The 18,708-nt window shown below is 41.1% G+C and overlaps 1 protein-coding gene across 2 annotated transcripts in view; it reads right to left on the bottom strand.

The window, feature by feature from the left end:
• TTC39C (tetratricopeptide repeat domain 39C) overlaps window positions 1-18,708 on the bottom strand; it is a 121,416-nt gene that overhangs the window by 54,476 nt on the left and 48,232 nt on the right. Inside the window, exons 3-6 of one of the 2 annotated variants that reach the window (XM_053571984.1) lie at window positions 18,043-18,171; window positions 14,628-14,742; window positions 2,543-2,897; window positions 59-227 (exon numbers count right to left, since the gene is read on the bottom strand). In XM_053571984.1, coding sequence (XP_053427959.1) covers window positions 59-227; window positions 2,543-2,897; window positions 14,628-14,742; window positions 18,043-18,171 — 768 coding nt within the window. Of the gene's footprint in view, window positions 1-58; window positions 228-2,542; window positions 2,898-14,627; window positions 14,743-18,042; window positions 18,172-18,708 lie in introns of those variants that run through there. The other variant, XM_053571985.1, reaches the window with a different exon arrangement.

Here is an 18,708-nt window from a genome sequence, read left to right as displayed (position 1 = left end):
ATTAGAGAATTGATCATCAGAGGCTTTTTTTCAAAAAGAAGAGGAAAGGGCATGGTACCTCTAATCGTTGTATCCGTCCCTTGAAAAACATAAAGAGGGAAGAATTGGGATAAGCAGCTTCTTTTTTGAGGAGAATTTCCTTTGCTTCGTCCAGGCCTGCTTTGTTATCACTGCCGTCCAAGGCAAAAAACGGGCGGACTACGGTGTGGTACCAGAGCAGCGCCAATCTAAAGGAAGAGGGAGAGAAACAGTGAGCAAATAATTTTTCTTAGGTTGTTTCTATTTTTTAAAAGTTTCACACGTGTTTCGCCAATGCACACTCTTTCTAAAACACTGTGCAGACTTTGAAGAAGTAAAAATCAGAGTCTTTCTCTATTTTAATTTTGTCAGTATTTGGAGAAGTGCAACTTCAGCACAGTGTTAGAATCATCATACACCCTCCCCCCGCCCCCAAATCAGGGGAGATGGTACTAAGAGAAGAGAAGCATTTAGCTTTTCTGAACCTTCTAGATGGATTGCTGAAGAGATGACCCATTTAAATCTCTGAAGTCTACACCTTATCATTAATGCACAAATGTGAAACAGTTAACTGAATTTACTGTCTCCTTATAATAAAAGCTTTATTCTTTTTTTGCAAAAGGAAAATGTTCGTCTCTCTTATGTTCAAAAAGGTTGGGTGGAAGGCTAGGTCAAGTTTCAACATAGAAACCCCAGACACAAACATACTCACTTAGTGATAGGACCAGAAGAAAGGCCCTTTCTCTGGCCTTTGAGAATGCTCAATTTAAAAACCAAGCTAATAAATACCTTACTTAAAATTCCCTTGCTTGAAACTCATTTCTTTCAAGAAAAATGTCATGCTAAACTTGGTAAACTAAACAGATTCATTGGGATTTGCTTTTATGACCAGAGGAAAATGTTTAACCAACATGTCAAATATTTTTATGTAAATGAATACTGCTCATATGCTCATAATTTTGGTTTTACAAATTTACAGAGCTCACACTAATTCAGATATAAGTACAAATAATACTTTCTCAGATATAAGTACAAAATAATATTGAGATGTAGACAGGCAAATTGATTACAAGTTACACATCAGTTAGTTCAAATTAGTAAAGGACTACTTTGTGTAAGTGAATTTGGAGAGGCACAGATACCTTCTTTTTTTTTTTCTTTTTGAGACAGGATCTCACTTGCTAGAGTGCTGTGAAGTCATAGCTCACAGCAATCTCAAACTCTTGGGCTGAGGCGATCCTCTTGCTTTAGCATCCCAAGTAGCTGGGACTATAGGCACCTGCCACAACACATGGCTATTTTTTTTTTTTTTTAGAGTCTCAAGCTGTCACCCTGGGTAGAGTGCTGTGGAGTCACAGCTCACAGCAACCTCAAACTCTTGGGCTTAAGCGATTCTCTTGCTTCAGCCTCCCAAGTAGCTGGGACTACAAGGCGCCCACCATAACGCGCGGATATTTTCTGTTTGTAGTTGTCATTGTTGTTTGGTGGGCCAGGGCTGGATTCAAACCCTCCAGCTCCGGTGTATGTGGCTGGTGCCCTAGCTGCTTGAGCTACAGGCATGGAGTCCACATGGCTATTTTTATCTCCCCCTGCCCCCCATAGCTATTTTTAAAGATGAAATCTCATTCTTGTTCAGGCTGGTCCCGAACTCTTGAGCTCAGGCAATCCACCCACCTCAGCCTCCAGAGTGCTAGGATTATAGGTGTGAGCCACTGCACCTAGCACAGATATCTTTTAAATGAAACACTGATGACTTTTTAGTAGTTATCAACTAAGAATGACATCAAATTTCTCAATATTGACCTGAGTAGAAATAGAACTAAAGTCCACCATGATATCAACATTTGGGAGAAAAATTTGACAAGTGGTATAAGGTTGGACAATGCACATCTGGTTATTAAATACTAAACAGCAGATATTTTCCAGATATAAAAAAAAATCACACCACTTTTAACTGATCCAGAAATAGGTGAATCCTTTCTCTAGATAGTTATATCAGCTTCCCCAGACTCTTGGTTTAAATAATGGCCGGTTATGTTTAGAATGAACCACATAACGTGACAATTTAGTAGAATAGCACAAACTCCCCAAGCCACATATAAGAAACGGATCACCTATAATTATCCAGCAAAGTTACCCAACATGAAGATTCTTTATCAGAATGAAAGCTTCAGAACAACAGAAAAGGCTTATCAAATTTGTCTGCCAAGTTCAAAAATCAGGATCATGGATCTCAGCGACTCTGGTCAAAGTCGCAAGAACTGCTTAATAAACCATTTGAGGTTGAAAGATAAAAGTAATTCCATCCATTTAAATGAAGGGCTCATGAGATTTATGACCGGTGCCTTGTTCTGTAACTAAAGTCAGAATTCCCACGGAACCCAGAGTCGGTGTTGTGTTAACATAAAGCATGGTGTCCTCTCAACCATCTCTTTACCTGAAGTTTCCTTTAAACTCTTTGATTGTGGTTTACTTACTTTCAACACTATATTATCTACCAAAGCATTGCAATATAGCTACTCACGTAGCTAAAGGGGCCTTCATGTCCTTACTTTCGCTTGCATACATCAGTGAAGAAAGCCCCTGTAGGCGGTCTCCAGGAAAACCCAGCAGGTTGATGATTTTGAGCAGGTTTGGGGGCACCATGGATATGCAAAGGTGAAAAAGGCCATATCCAAAGCTCACAGCACCTTTCAGTCTGTTTAGAGACTCCTCAGACACCCCTTCAGCCACAATGTGATTATCATTTGCAGCATCAGAAGTCAAGGATTCTTCCGTTAGCTTCTTCTGATACACCTCCTGAAGGGTATTGATGTCCAGATAGCATTTATTGTAAATCTTCCAGGCCTTCCTAAGGATCCACCCACCTTTTATGTATGCTAAAAAGAGAAGGAGAGAAAACCGGTTCAGAAATAAGCATTTGAAATAACTCTTGCATTTGAATAGTAAAGGATGTTGAAAAATAACCTGAAAGTCAAGCAAAAAGGTAAAAATGTGAAAATGACAACCCATCATTGCCCGCTTCCTCTTCACGGTGCTTACTTAACTTCTCTCTTGTTGGTCTTCCTTCACTACACTGAATGATCACTGGCAAAAACCATGTGTTTTCTTGTTCATTATTTTATCAAGCCTCTCACATAGTAGCCAGGGCAGAGTGTACAATATATGCTGAAAATGAACACCATCACTTGCATCCAAGTTTTCTTTTTCATGTGTTCTGTAAAAACCTCCACCACTTCTCTGAACTACTATGGTGCTTTCCTAACAAATCTCTTTTCCAAACTGTCCATTTCTCTACCCTGCGTCTCCCTCTTAGCCTAGTTTAGGGCTAAATTTACACCCAAGCACCAAGCGTGGCATCTTGCCAAAAAACAAAACCACCAGTATTAGTATTTACTGGGTAAAAAGATGGCCAGTTTATCACCAAAAAAAGTCATTCACGTTCAAGCATAAATGCAAAGAATCCCCAGTTCACCTAGATCTGACACCTACTATATGGCTTAACCAGCCTTATTAGGATGGCTTGATTTGGCCCATAGCCCGGCCTAGAGAGACCTCCAGTGAAGGGCGTAGCAAAGAAAAAGTCCCTGCACATCAGAGAGTGAAAATCTGTTACTTAAGCCACTTCCATTATTTCCCATTAGGCCAATTTTTCTTAACAGAGCCCTAATGAGAGCATGTCCTTAGGAAGACTTCAAGGGTAAGAGGTAAGACATGGGGTTTACCACCATCCCCGGCCCACAGGCCCCCCTCAGGACCTTGAGGACCTTGCTGTCAACTCTCCAAAGAACATTTCACCTTCAGGTGACTAGTAGGGGTGGGGAAAAGTCAACTTATATGTAATTATCTGAGATCATAATCACACTTTTGAGGGAAGAATTTTCTATAGGTAATTCTTTATAAAATAAAGCTAACTACAAGAGAGCTTGTCCACAAGGCACTGTCACTAATACGACGCCAGCTCTGACCCTCATGTACAAAGAGACAACATGAACTGGCCCAGACCTCCAGGTCCTTTGAGCAGCAGGAAAACAAGGTTTTAAAAATGTTACTTTAGAATTTCAAGAAAATACATAAAATAAAAATCCGATTTACATTGGTAGCTTAAAAAATACATATAATAAGAAAAAAGTATGCTCTCCAAAACTCTAGCTAGGTTTCCAAGTTTGAGGACTTGATTTTTTTAAAATTTCAGAATATCAGAGGTTTTGCTTATACACGTTGTTTTTTGTACAAATTGAGTCAGGGTTATAAGCATGTCCTCGACCCAGACAGGGGTACACCATACTCAATACGCGTGAATTTACCCACCCCGCCTCCCCCACTCTGATTTTCATTGAGATTTACTTCCACACGTGCACATAAGTGTTGACTGATCAGTTCCAACCTGGTATTGAGTATATGTGTTTGTTTCTCCATTCCTATGATGTTTCACTCCGAAGAATGGTCTCCAGTTCCATCCACATTGTCATAAAAGATATTAGATTGCCATTTTTCTTTAGGGCTGAGTAGTACTCCATAGTATGCATATACCACATTTTATTAATCCATTCATATGGAATGGGTGGGCACTTGAGTTGTTTCCACATCTTTTGAGATTGTGAATTGTGCTGCTCTTAACATTCAAGCGCAGGTGTCCTGTTCATAAAATGACCTTTTTTTCTTTGGATACATACCCAGCGGTGGGACTGCGGGATCAAACGGCAGGTCTACTTTAAGTTCTTTGAGGTATCTCCCTACAATTTTCCATACAGGTTGCCCTAGTTTGCAGCCCCACCAACAGTGTATAAGTGTTCCTTTCTCTCTGCATCCAGGGCCAGCATTGGTTGTTTGGGGACTTATTAATATGAGCCATTCTTGTTGGAGTTAGGTGACATCTAATTGTGGTTTTGATTTGCATTTCCCAAGTGATTAGAGATGTTGAGCATTTTTTTCACGAGTTTATTGGCCATTAGCATATCTTCATTTAAAAGCTTCTGCTCGGCTGTGGGTCACATCGAGCCTCGAGGTGCCCTGGAGGGATCTTTAGGAGTTGGCACCATGGCGGAAGACAGCAAGACCCAAGTCAAGAACTGGAAGACTGTCCCTTTTGACGGCAACTTCCCCAGCCAGAACCAGGCCAGGAAGTGCCGGCAGAGCTACCCAGATACCCGCCACTGCAACAACGGCTGCGGCAGGACGTGATGTCTGCTCGGGTGTGAGTGGTACGAGCGTGCGCACGAGCCACTCTGCCCCATACCCTGCCTGGCAGCCCAGACGACTGCTGGGCAGAGGGCACGTTTCCTGAGAAGATTTGAACGGGCTGTACCCACCTCCTCTGTCCTCCTCCTCCCAGGGTAGTAGAGGGTACCTGATGACTCTGATTCATGACTTAACTACTAATAAAAACCGATTGGAAAAGTGAAACAAATTAAAAGTTTAAAAAACCAAGTTTCTGCTCATGTCTTTTGCCCACTTTTTTTTTTATATATTGAATCATAGCTGTGTACATGAATGCAATTATGGAGTATAATGGGCTGGTTTTATATACCATTTGAAATATTTTCATCAAATTGGTTAACATAGCCTTCACCGCATTTTCTTATTTATTGTGTTGAGACGTTTATACTCTACACTTAGTAAATTTGACATGTACTCTTGTAAAATGCGCTGTAGTTGTGTTCCCACCAATTACCCTCCCTCCAACCAGCCTCCCCCCTCCCCATCTTTCCCCTTCTTCTTGGTTTTGCCCACTTTTTAATGGGGTTGTTTGGTTGTTTTTTGCTTGAGTTCTTCATAGATTCTGGTTCTCAGTCCTTTACCAGATATATAGCACGTAAATACTTTTTTCCATTCAGTGGGTTGTCTATTTGCTGTTTTGATTGTGTCCTTGGCTGTGCAGAAGCTTTTTATTTTGATCAGGTTCCATTTATTATATACGTTTTTCTTACGCTTTTTTTTTTATGCTACCAAAATAACACAAGTTCACCCTCCTCAGCCTTATGCACTGGAGGCATTAGGTGGGTTGAGTTTTGACCAAGACAAAGAGGGCTGAAATAGCAACCTCTTCTCCTTCCTCCTCATTGATCTATGTCTCTTAGTGGTATTAATGGGAAGGAAATAAAAGAACTCTGATATTAGGACTCTAGGCTTTGGGTACTTATTGATCAGGTCCTATACAACTAATCTTATAAACGTAAATAGGATGGTCCCTGTATACGAAGTGTCTCACAGCAATGTTTTTCAAACTGTGGGTCCAAACCTATTAATGCAGTGGTTCTCAACTTTCCTAACACTGAGACCCTTTAATACAGTTCCTCATGTTGTGGTGACCTCCATCCATAAAATTATTTTCGTTGCTACTTTATAACTGTAATTTTGATACTGTTATGAATCATAATATAAATATCTTATATGAAGGATGGTCTTAGGCGACCCTTGTGAAAGGGTGGTTCGACCCCCAAAGGGTCGCGACCCACAGGTTGAGAACCACTGTATTAATGGGTCATAAAAATCAATTTGAAGGGTCTCAACCAGCATGTTTTGAATGAAATGGGATGGAAAGAAATAGAACAGAAAATATCAGAATGTGTTGTACTTACTTTCAATAGTTACATGCTACGTTTTCCTATATCATTATATTAAGTATGTTCTTATCAAGAGTCATATTCAAGAGACTTTGGAGGCCCCTTTCCATAGAACTTTCTCTGCCCTTGGCTGGCTGCTAAGTCATTTATGAAAATTCCTGTCCTATCCTCCTTGCTAGCCTACAACTTCTTGAAGCGGGATTAATGTCTGAACTACTTTTCATTTGCAGTGATATCCGTAATACCGTATACATGGTAGGTGCTTGGTCAACCTGTTTAAGATTTACTTCAATACTAATATGAAGCCAGTAGATGAACCAATACATGCCCACACAAGAGAAAAACTCAATTTAATTCAATTTGAGAGGAGCAGGGAGGAGGAGGGTGTGCTCCTCCCACCTAACAGGCACAAGGAAAGGCTCTATGAGGGCGGCGCCTGTGGCTCAGTCAGTAAGGCGCCAGCCCCATATACCGAGGGTGGCGGGCTCAAACCCGGCCCCAGCCAAACTGCAACCAAAAAATAGCCGGGCATTGTGGCAGGCGCCTGTAGTCCCAGCTACTCGGGAGGCTGAGGCAACAGAATCGCTTAAGCCCAGGACTTGGAGGTTGCTGTGAGCTGTGTGAGGCCACAGCACTCTACCGAGGGCCATAGAGTGAGACTCTGTCTCTACAAAAGAAAAAAAAGGAAAGGGTCTATGACACACCTCCCAGTCTGGGACACAACTACAACAGGGACCTTACCTAACAAATGCAAACGTTGTAACCTAATTGTTTGTACCCTCACATTATCTGAATTGTTTTTTAAAGATTTATTTTGTACTTACTTTGCTCCTAAGTAAATTTCTAAAACATTAAAAAAAATCTGATTTACAAATGCCCAATCTCAGAATTGAAAGTGATGTAAGAATATATGGTATGTGCAGAAAAGAGTTAACCTAGTAATTAACAAGGCTGGCCCTTGGCTGGACTGGGAACTTGGATGTTCTTACCATTCCTAGAACTGACGGAGTGCCTCACTATGTGCACCTTCACCATCTATACAGCAATATGGTTTATATGGAACACCTACTTTATTTCTGGGATTCTGGAATTTGAGGGCATGCCTATGTGATCAGCAACCCCTCACCCCCCCCCAAAAAAAAAAACATTTGGGCATTAAGTCTCTAACAAGATTCGTTGGTTGGTAACATTTCATTCACGCTGTTATGACTCAGTGCTGGGGAAACTGAGCATGTTCTATGTGACTCCACCAAGAACAGATCCTCAGAAGCTTGTGCTTGGTTTTCCCTGGGCTTCCCTCCAAGTACCTTTTCCCTTTGCTTATTTTGCTTTGTGTACTTTGGCTTTAAGAAATCACAGCTGTGAGGATAACTTATATACTAAGTCTTGTAAGTCCTCCAAGCAAATCATCAAACCTGGGGGTGGTCTTGGGGATGCCCAATCCATGGGGATCAAGATACTGTTTTACTTAAGTGTATCAATTTTCTGACAAATGCTGACATATCTCCTATGGGATCACAATTCAAAATACAACCATCCTACAAGTTCTGGATGATTAATATCCCATAGTGTATGTCCACTGAAAAGAATGCTATAAGAGGGGTGGTACCTGTGGCTCAAAGGAGTAGGATGCTGGCCCCATATACTGGAGGTGGCGGGTTCAAACCCAGCCCCCGCCAAAAACTGCCAAAAAAAAAAAAACAGAATGCTACAAGAGAGAACGAACAAGTAAAATAAATTAGTCTATAAAAGTTTTTTAGAGGGAACTATTCTTATAAATTTATAATGATAAAAATAATACACATTTGAAACAATTTCTTTTCGTTTGGTTTAATTAACAGAAATATTTATGTACAAAGATTACATTTCAGGTACTGGTCTGGGTGAATCTTTAAGAGGCTCAATGACTTTTTTCCATCCTAAATGGCAATATCATGGGAAAAGTTTAAGAAAACCCTGACATTTCCTTGTATACTAACACAGTGAATCTTGAAGTTTTGGATTCATTCCATAGGCCTTTTTTGTTTGTACAAGAAAGATGATTCTCAGTTATGCTCCAATGAGCCAAAGATTTAACAGAAAAGAAGAAAAAGAAAAAATAATAAACAAGAAACTAGACTACATATTCTTGAAAACATAAAAGCTACTGGGATCAAATTGAACATAAATAATCATTGATTACAGAAAGAAAAATCTACGAAACCCTAAAAATGTCAGTCAATTTGATTAAGTTTCTATTATGTGCCTGGGATTATAGGTGGCCTCTGAAGGACACCAAAGAACTATAACACATAATCTAGGCCCTCCAAATGCCCACCATAAAATCAGAAAAGAAAACAAAAATAAATGAAAAAAGTAAGCACACAACATTATATACACATTTATTTAAATGCTACTTTGGGTCTTTGTAAAAGAGTAAAAACAAATAATGGTGAGATTATAAGTGAATTGTTCTTTTTGTCATTAAATTGTCTTCCATGTAACAAATAAATAAACTAAAAAGTGCAGACTATGTAAGGCAGGAATGCGGTATGAAACTTTATCCCCTCCCACTGCCACCTTGACCTGGAAATTTAGAGGGAAAAAGTTAACTGTACATTACCCTGCCCCTTCCAGGCCACCTTAGCCTTGTTACAGGAAGCAGAGCGTCCACTGAGGGAAAGGTGACATCCCCAGAGGAAGGAGCAGTGTCAGTGTGAAGGAGCAGATGGGCAAGCTGTTCAGGAACACGCTGGGACAACAGAGGGACACGTCCTGCTAAGCAGGGAGCGTGTGGTAACAGAGAAACGGGAATCTCTGAAACTGGGGGTGAAGGGACCAGGGCTAAAGACACAAACTGCACCAATAACTCAGACCTGGGATGAGGTCAGAGAAATGGATGGTACAACCAGAAATAAACACGAGAATCCATCGGCTTCCAGCTGCGCGGAACTCAGGCAATAAAACACAAAAACTGCACAGTAAGATCCTCATTTTTATGGGATAAAAATAAAATAAACCCAACACTTCTTTAATTTTATTCTTAAAAAAGGAACATCACTGCCAATGTCTAGAAGCACACACATTCAAAGTCCACCGGAATAAGCTCTAAGGCCCGTAAAGTGAGTCTGGGAGACAGAACCCAAAGTTCTGGACTGAGTCAAAGGTTATTGACAGAAGTATGTGTGAGAAAAACCTTACCACACACATCGAGAGAGATTTTGCTTCTACTACTTTCTACATTCCACTTGGCAATGAAACAGGTTCCCTAGGACTTGCCCTACTCCCCATCCCCATCTTTGAACCATCCAGCCACAGCCAGACTCCACAGCACTGCACCCTCTTCTGCGGTCACTGCAGGGGGACGCTCAGGCAGCTCCCTGTGGCAGTGCAGCCAGCACGCATCTTCCCAACAAGCAGGTCACACAGTCCTCAAGAGCCACACACTCCACCTTGCCTGCCATCCGGCTCCTCAAAAAGGTCAAATGTAAATCATTCAGCTGTCCCCATCTCTCTGAGCTGTGCAGGGAGGTGCAGAGAGCAGAAAACCACAGACCGTGTGTCCACCCTAATAGGGTCGGATGACCATCAGCAGAGAGAAGGTGGAAGGCGGGCAGGCAGGACACCTGCCCATACGGGGGCAGAAGTCCTCCCTAGGAAGGGACAAGAGTCGGCTGGAACAGGGAAACATCACGTTACACTAAATTGATCTGGGAAGAAATTTTGTAATTTTTCAGGGAGACTGTATCTGGGGAGAGCACCTCCATAGCATCCTTGCCATAGAACAAGGCTGGTTAGCCTCATACTGGAAGGTCAATTCAGGCTTCCTTTCTTGTAACCCAAATAATGGCTGATAAAGTCAATGAGGAGGGAGTTTAGGGAGGAAGAAGGCCTGGGCTGTCCTCCAGGCAAGACAGAGAGATCAAAGGGGCCCCAGCATCTAGGCCGAGAGGGGAGGCCAAACAGGGGCAGGGGTGCAGAGGGATTCAGGGGACAGTGAGGAGCTGTGTGCCAGATGGTGGCTGCAGGCCAGGAAGGGGCAGGTTCTTAGGGAGCGCCTTGCAGGCAAGGCAGGCGAGGCAGGCCAGCCAGGCATTGAGGGCACAGGTGTGAGGCTTTTAGAAAGGTGGCTCCAGCCTCACTATCACAAGGCAGATAGTGAGCCTGGAGAACAGCGTGAGGCCAGGGCGGCTCCTGCTCTGTCCCAGGGCTAGTTCCCCAAGGTACAGGGAGCAGGTGAGGGAGAAGGCCCAGAGGAATAGGGGTCTCTGGGCCACCAGAAAGCTGGTAACCAAATTAAGTGATGGGGAAATGGTGAGAACACGAGGAATTCCGTTAGGAAACAGGAAAACCACGGCTCCCGCCTCGTCTGTCATCAGTGATGAGATGTGTAACTCATTCAACCTCAACCATCTCACCTGTCATGTAAGGAAACAATCTCATATGAGGAACATTCATTGAGCATGTGAGTATGTTACGCCAAGATACAAAGACGAGGAAGACATACACAGGCCTTCTCTTCAACTCTAGAAGGAGATGAAGGAAACTTATGATAAAACAAGGTGGTAAGCAGCATAAAATAGGTTTTTAAAATAACTTATTATTTTTTCACCCCCAGTTGAGTGCCATGGCATCACAGCTCACCACAACCTCAAACTCTTGGGCTCAAGCAATTCTCTTGCCTCAGCCTCCCAGGTAGCTGGGACTACAGTTGCCTGCGACAACGCCCTGCTATTCCTGGAGATGCAGTCTCGGTCTGGCTTAGGCTGGTCTTGAACCTGTGAGCTCAGGCAATCCACCGGCCTCAGCTTCCCAGGGTGCTAGGATTACAGGTGTGAGCCACCGCGCCCGGCTAAAATAACTTATTTTTATCACAAAAGTAATACAGGCTTACTGTAAAAAAAAAAAAAAAAGACCCTGGATAATAGAGTAAATTAAAGAGACACAAAGAAATATAGGAAAATGAAAAGATGATGGGGCAATTTATTACAAAAACATTTAAGTGAGATAAACATGAGCTTTTTGAAAGTATGAAGCATTCAAAATTCACACTGACTCATTCCTACCAGAGCTCTGGTCGGTGTGAACAACCCCAACCTCTTCGCATTGCCCACTCAAGGGGTGAGGAGGACCACACATCATAAATATCTTCAGTAAATAAATATTTACTTCTAACAAGGAAGTAAACAAATTACTTGTAGTTTAATAAATAACACAATTAGTGTCTGAAAGGCCAATAAAACACATTGTTGGTTATGTTTGTGTGTTTACCGAGCTAGTAGCAAAGATAACCACTGCCCACATTCATTAGAACCTGGGAGCTTACGTGACTGTGAGAATTTCACTTTAACAAAAGTATTACAGTCACCAAATCATAGGGCTTCAGGAAAAACCAAGGATGTTGTTAAAGATCTGTGATAAACAGGATTAAATAATTGAAAAAATGGGTAAAGGCTCTGAAGATAATTTTTGAGACACTTTATGGATGAAATATAAAAATGGGTTCAATTTCACTAATAACCAAAAAAATGCATAGAAAAGAACATCTAAATGTCTAAAAGGAACTGATTAAATAGATGTAGTACAACCATATAATAATTAATATGCTATTATTTAAGATTCTATTCTAGGCCAGGCATGGTGGCTCATGCCTATAATCTCAGCACTTAGGGAGGCCAAGATGGGAGGATCACTTGAGTCCTGGGGTTCAAGATCAGTCTAGGCGACATGGAAACACCCTCATCTCTACAAAACAATAAAAAACAGTCGGTCAGACGTGATGGCACACACCTGCAGTCCTAACTACTTGGGAGGCTGAGGCAGCAGGATCACTTAAAGCCAGGAGTTAGAGGCTACAGTGAGCTGTAACTGCCCCACTGGACTCTACAGCCTGTGAGACAGAGCAAGACTCTATCTCTAAAAACATAAATAAAATTCTATTCTGAAACTGAGGCATAGGGAAAAGTATCCAAAATATAATTAAAAAAAAAATTGGATACAAAACACTATAGATTCAATTTTGTAAAAAAAAAAATTTTTAAATAAAAACATATAGCAGGTTGTTAACAATAAAGTGTTGTCTTCCCGCCCCCCTTCCCTCTCTCTGCTTTTCCTTCCCCACCTCCCATGACCTTAACTGTGGGGCCTTGGTGTGTGCCACACCTTCTGGGGGCAAGACATGATTGCAAGAGGGATTTTACCTAACAAATGCAATCAGTGTTATTGATTACCTACAAATGCAACCTGGCTTATTGTACCCTCAATGAATGCCCAACAATAAAACAATAAATAAATAAATAAAAAACAAAGTGTTGTCTTAAAACTGGAAATGATGACTTTTTCTTTGATTTTATCTTTTCAATTTTTTCCATAAGAGTAGTTAGTAAATCTGCAATTGGAATCATTTTAAAAATAAACATGAGCTGATGGTTCTAAACTTCGAGGGCAGAGACCACAGCTTGTGTTTGTTCACCTAACACAGGGCTTGGCACACAGCGTGAGCCCTGTAAGTATTTGTGGAATAGATCAATGGGTGAATAAATGAAGGACAGATACACTCACATTTAAAATGCTGATAGACGTTCACACTTACAAATGACAGTTTCTTTCTCCCGCTCCCTGAACAGAGACCTCGCTCATTCGCTCCCTGGCAGGCTAGGCCATGCTCTCCTCCTTTTCTCTCTTCCCTCCTTCACTCCCTGTTCTGTGCCCTCTTGTTTCACTTTCTCGTCTCTTCCATTCACTCTCTTCCCTTTCTCTAACATAAAATAAACTTACACTTTTATATTCTACAAAAATAAAATAAAACAAAACAAAATAAAATAACCTGCTTGTAACAGTCTTTGAACATCAGGAAAAGGAGGCACTAACTCATGGAGAGAGCCCGTCTGGACTGCAGAGTTCCAGAGGCGCTCTGCTGCTCGTGTGGACGGGAGTCAGTGTGGAGCCTGCCTGGTGGATTTTACATTCACATGCGCTGTGAGGTCTCCACCGTATAAGTGAGGCACTGGGAGAGTCCTGAGAAAAAGGTTAAAGAGAAAAATAACAATAATGATTGAACCATAGCAAAAAAAAAAAAAGACAAAAATTCTAGACAGAACATATTTGAAAGGATAAATTCTAGGAAGTCCAAATTTTGGAATCAAAATAAAAAGTTAAATTTTACTTTTGACTTGAACCAAATAGGAACAAAGCATCCTCAAGCATGAGAGACAGAGGCAGAGAGAGAAGAAAAAGGGGGTAAACTGATTTTTGGAAAGAAAAATGTATGTTATAATTCAGCAGAAATATATCCTTCTTCTTTTAGGGCTTGGGAGAAAATACTTCTCTGACTGTGAATTTTAATTGACTTCCTTTGTAAATTTTCATTTTTTCCCCCAAGTAAATCCTAGCTACCAAAGTGGCAGATTTCTGCTGTCAGTATAAGAGAGACACAAAACCACATAAGCAAAATAATTAGGTCAGTTCTAGACAGAGTAGTACAGCAAGGTAGCAGAGACTCACTTGAGTCTATTCCAGTGAAGAAATAAATCTACAAAAGCCAGGAAAACATTTTTTCTTGGACAAACTAATTAAGAAACTAGTTTATATCCCTCACTAAAGGTTATAACGCAGGTCATTCTAGCATGTCAGCAAATCCTTAATGATCGTTAATGATCTCCTAATGTGCTTAAGACCATTAAAGGCACTCAGGCCTTCAATAACCATTTCCTGAAAGCCTTAAATCTAAACCAGTTATATTTAATTTTAAAGGTCATTATCACAACTTGAGTCCCACTAAGAAAAGGTATTCTATATCTGCATATAGAGCCCTGGTCATTTCTCTAAGTATGACAGAATTATTTTCAGACAATAGGATGAAATATAGACTTTGGGACTAAAACTCCATCAAACACACAGTAAACATGTGTTGCTTCAATTTCCCAAGTAATAAATTGGTATCCTACCCTAAAGCGCCACATGTTTTCAAAGACTAAAATAGGAGGCATTTAAAAAAAAAAAAAGAGTATTACCAACTATGTACACGGAATAGCATAAGCCATTAAAAAGAATGCTCTAGCATACCTGACAATTCCTGCTTTACGAACGAAAGCACAGCCAGGTGAACCTGACAGTCAGCTATGATTATCTGCCTCTGCAGCCGGTCAACCACAGACGGGGCGGACTTTCGGACATCAACCTGTGTAGTGGAGAAAAAGTACACCCTGATAAATCACACAGAAGAATGACACTCCCTCCAAACAGCTGCTACTTTGTTGTGCAAAATAATTTCACACAGGAATTGTGAAAGATAGCAGTCATAGCAGTCACTCAAATTTGCACTATGAACCGGGTAGCTCCAAATTCCCACTAGGTCTAACAATGTTTCCTTAACTTAAGAACAAATATGCAAATGACAAAAATTCTTGGGAAACATGAAAATCAACGTGAAACTTTAGAGTTTCACATTTTTAAAAAAAAGAATGTAAAGTCTTACTTATCCACAATAAAAATCATTAAAGGTAAAATACATTCCCCCAAGTAGACACCCTGAAAAGTCACTCTGTAGCCATCTATCTTGACGTAGAACTAAGATCGGGGAGCATTCTTTTGGTGAATTGTAACTGGGAAGGGTGGGTTAGAAATGGATTACGTTTCCATTAAGGAGAAAATATTCTGGAATTAAAAATTAGCTTTGAATAAATCACAAATCGTACCTAAACTACAGGCCATATAAATAAAAATAAGCAAGTTACTTTCTATACCCACATCGCAAGGTCACTAAGCTGCAGATGCTGGCCGGGTTGTGGAGAGAGGGATCCAGTTATGTATTTTTGAGACTGCAAACGAGTACAGCTTCTTTGGAAAGAAGTATGCGGAACCCTCAAAGAGCTATAAGTAGACCACTCCATTTGGTCCACAACCCCATTACTAGATATCTACCCAGAAGAAAAATAAATCATTTTACCACTAAGGACATTTACACTTGAATGTTTACAGCAGCTTAATTCACAATTCCAAAGATGTGGAAACAGCTCCATCACCCCATAAATGGATTAATAAACTGTGGTAGATGTACACCATGGAATTCTATTCACCCATAAAAAAAGATGAAGACTTTGCATCTTTTGTTTTTACCTGGATGGAGTTGGACATCATTCCCCTAAGTAAAGGATCATGAGAATGAAAAAGCAGATATCCCATTATTCTGTATAATCTGAAAATAGTAGATCAACAACTACAGGCCCAAATTATAGAAAAACACAACAAAATTCAAGAACGAGGTAGAGGCCTAGTATGTTCCCACCTACTGGGTACAGCGTAGGGGTATCTGGCACACCTCCTGGGTGAAGGACTCAACTATGACCTGGACTTTGGACTTTACCTTACGAATGCAAATAATGTAACCTAATTATATGTACCCTCCTATTAGCCTGAAATTTAAAAAAAAATCACTTTTATAAAATCACTTTTTATAAAATATTTTATAAAATATTCTTCTTTATCATAAGAATGTTTCTAAGATGAAGAAAAAATCACTCTGGAATAGAACACTCTACATTTTTCATGCAAAGCAAACTTGAATAAAATAAACTAAATAGCTTTCATCTGCTGTCACAATACCATAAGAAGTGATGGGGTTTCTGCAAACACGCCAACAGTGTATATAGCATGTGTGACAGAGTGACCTATTTCCCTTCTTTCCTGGATTTTAGCATCATCCATCTATCAGGGTCGTTATTGTTCCAAATCTAGCCCCAGCACCATTATTCTGTTCATCTGGGGAAATGTCCATCTATCAATGCTTCTGTTTCTTTGTCTGTAATTACATCTACTGTGCAGAGTAGCCAAGAGGGCTAATGACACACAGTGTAAGAAAATGCTTTTTAAATTGCAAGGACCCATCACAAATGTTAATCATTAACACATGTGCTAGGTACAGGACTAGATACTGAGGAGAGACACAAAACCAAGCTCAGAGTCTAATGAAGAAATGCAGACCTTATTACCACATAATGCAGTCAGTGCTCTGAGGGGTCAAGGGCAGTCAACCATGGGAACTTGTAAGGAAACATACTCAACAGGGCTGGGAGCCTCCGGCAGGAGTGCTCGGGGCCAGTGACATCTAGGTAGTACTAAAGAATGAGTAAGAACCAGGTGAAGCGGGAAGAAAATGTTCTAGGGCCCAGGGGTCCTCAAACTACGGCCCACGGGCCACATGAGGTGTGTGATTGTATTTGTTCCCATTTTGTTTTTTACTTCAAAATAAGATATGTGCAGTGTGCTTAGGAATTGGGTTCATAGTTTTTTTTTTTTAAACTATAGTCCGGTCCTCCAAGGGTCTGAGGGACAATGAACTGGCCCCTGTTTAAAAAGTTTGAGGACCCCTGTAGGCAAAGGAAAAGTAAAAACCACATCAGCCACCTTACAGAGTTTGGGCTTTATTGTAAGGGTGACAGCTGGCAGGGGAAGGGCCGTTGCAAACCAAGCAAACCCCACATTTGCATTTTAGTGACTGTACTACAGAGGATAAATTCGAGAAGCAGAGACAGACGTGCCAGCAAGTGAGATGATGGCTGAACTGGGGAAACAGCAACGAGGCTGGAAAGAAGTCCATGAATTCAAGAGATACCTAAGAGAGAGAGTCCACAGGCCCTGGGTATTGACTAGACGTCAGGTTTGGAAGGCAGGAAACAAGGGCAACTCCAGCCCTTCCAGACCATCCTGGGATGGTCCTCTTGGCCCAGCAGTAGCTTCCTTGTGGTGGACACCATAACCCTGAGTAGAGGTGAAGCAATCTAGTGTGACTGCCTCCTCGTAGGGGACAGGCAGGTGGGAGGAGAAGAAAAGAAGGAGCAGCTTCTGATGACCTTAACCAAAAGACCAGCTCAGCACAGCAGAGGAGATGTGTGCAAGACCTTGGGCACTCCAAGAACTATCAAGGGCAGGGCGGTGCCTGTGGCTCAAAGGAGTAGGGCACCAGCCCATGTGCTGGAGGTGGCAGGTTCAAACCCAGCCCTGGCCAAAAACTGCAAAAAAAAAAATGAAAGAAAGAAAGGAATATCAAGGGCAGGACGATGCTTCCCCAGAACCAAGAACTTTTGCACTGAAAAGCGAAGGTAAAATCAGGAAAAGTAGATTATGATGTTATTGTGACTTTACTTGTAACCACAGGCTGGTGAGTCCTGGGAAAATGAGAAACACAGTTGAATTCTAGAATTATGCCAAAATGCAATTCTCTTCGTCCGGGGTGAACCACACCCATAACAGCATCATTACAACAGCCCTTGCCACGTGGGCTGCTAGGGAAGAAGTGATTCCAGGTCACCAAAGAACAAATCCACTGAATGGCTCTAGTTACTGAAAGGAGCTTCTGTTGTTTTAAGATACATTTTCCACCTTTAAAAGCCACATTCTAAATATCAAAAACCGAAGAAAGGAGTGATGTTCTACGTAAATAAGTGTCACGGGGTCTGTAACCTAAAGCCACAGCACTCACATTCTTCTTAATCTTATTCTTGATTGTTTCAATCACTCCGGCCTCTTCACTTTCACAGAGCTTCTCTGTAGTTTTTAAGTCATCACACGCCATCTGCATTTTTTCTTCTTCAAATGTCATCATGGCATTCTTTCAAAACATGAAAAAAAAATGAATGAACCAGTTAGCATCTGAAAATGTAAGCTCATTTACTACAACAAAACACTACAGCAGGAACAAACACCCACTGAAATTACTTAATGCAAGTGGAAGAATCAAAATGTTACAGTATAGCCCATTCACTTACACTCTGTATGATTAAGAACATGCCTTTATCACATCAGCATGAGAAAATAAATGGGAGGGAATGTCCTTGAATTGTCGTTGCTGTTACTAAACCAGTAACAAAAATTCCGTATAATTTCTGATGGCTCTGCTCACTTCTGTTTTTCTAACAGTGTCTTCTTCCAAAATTCATTCTACCCACACATGAATCCCTGGTTCCCCTGAGGACTGGCAGAAATGCTAATGCAGCAACAGTTGGTAGGTGCTGTTTGCAAATTTTCAGTCTTTCCGGGAATAGCGATTCCAGTGAGTTTACTTACATGGAATTCATTTGATATTATCTGTGGATAAAAATTCCACTGACAGCTTCTTTCCAGGCACCTGCTGCTGGCAGGTTTCTTC

This window comes from Nycticebus coucang, chromosome 19 (genome assembly GCF_027406575.1).
Source record: "Nycticebus coucang isolate mNycCou1 chromosome 19, mNycCou1.pri, whole genome shotgun sequence".
NCBI lineage: Eukaryota > Metazoa > Chordata > Mammalia > Primates > Lorisidae > Nycticebus > Nycticebus coucang.
This window is presented reverse-complemented; position numbering and strand designations above follow the sequence as displayed.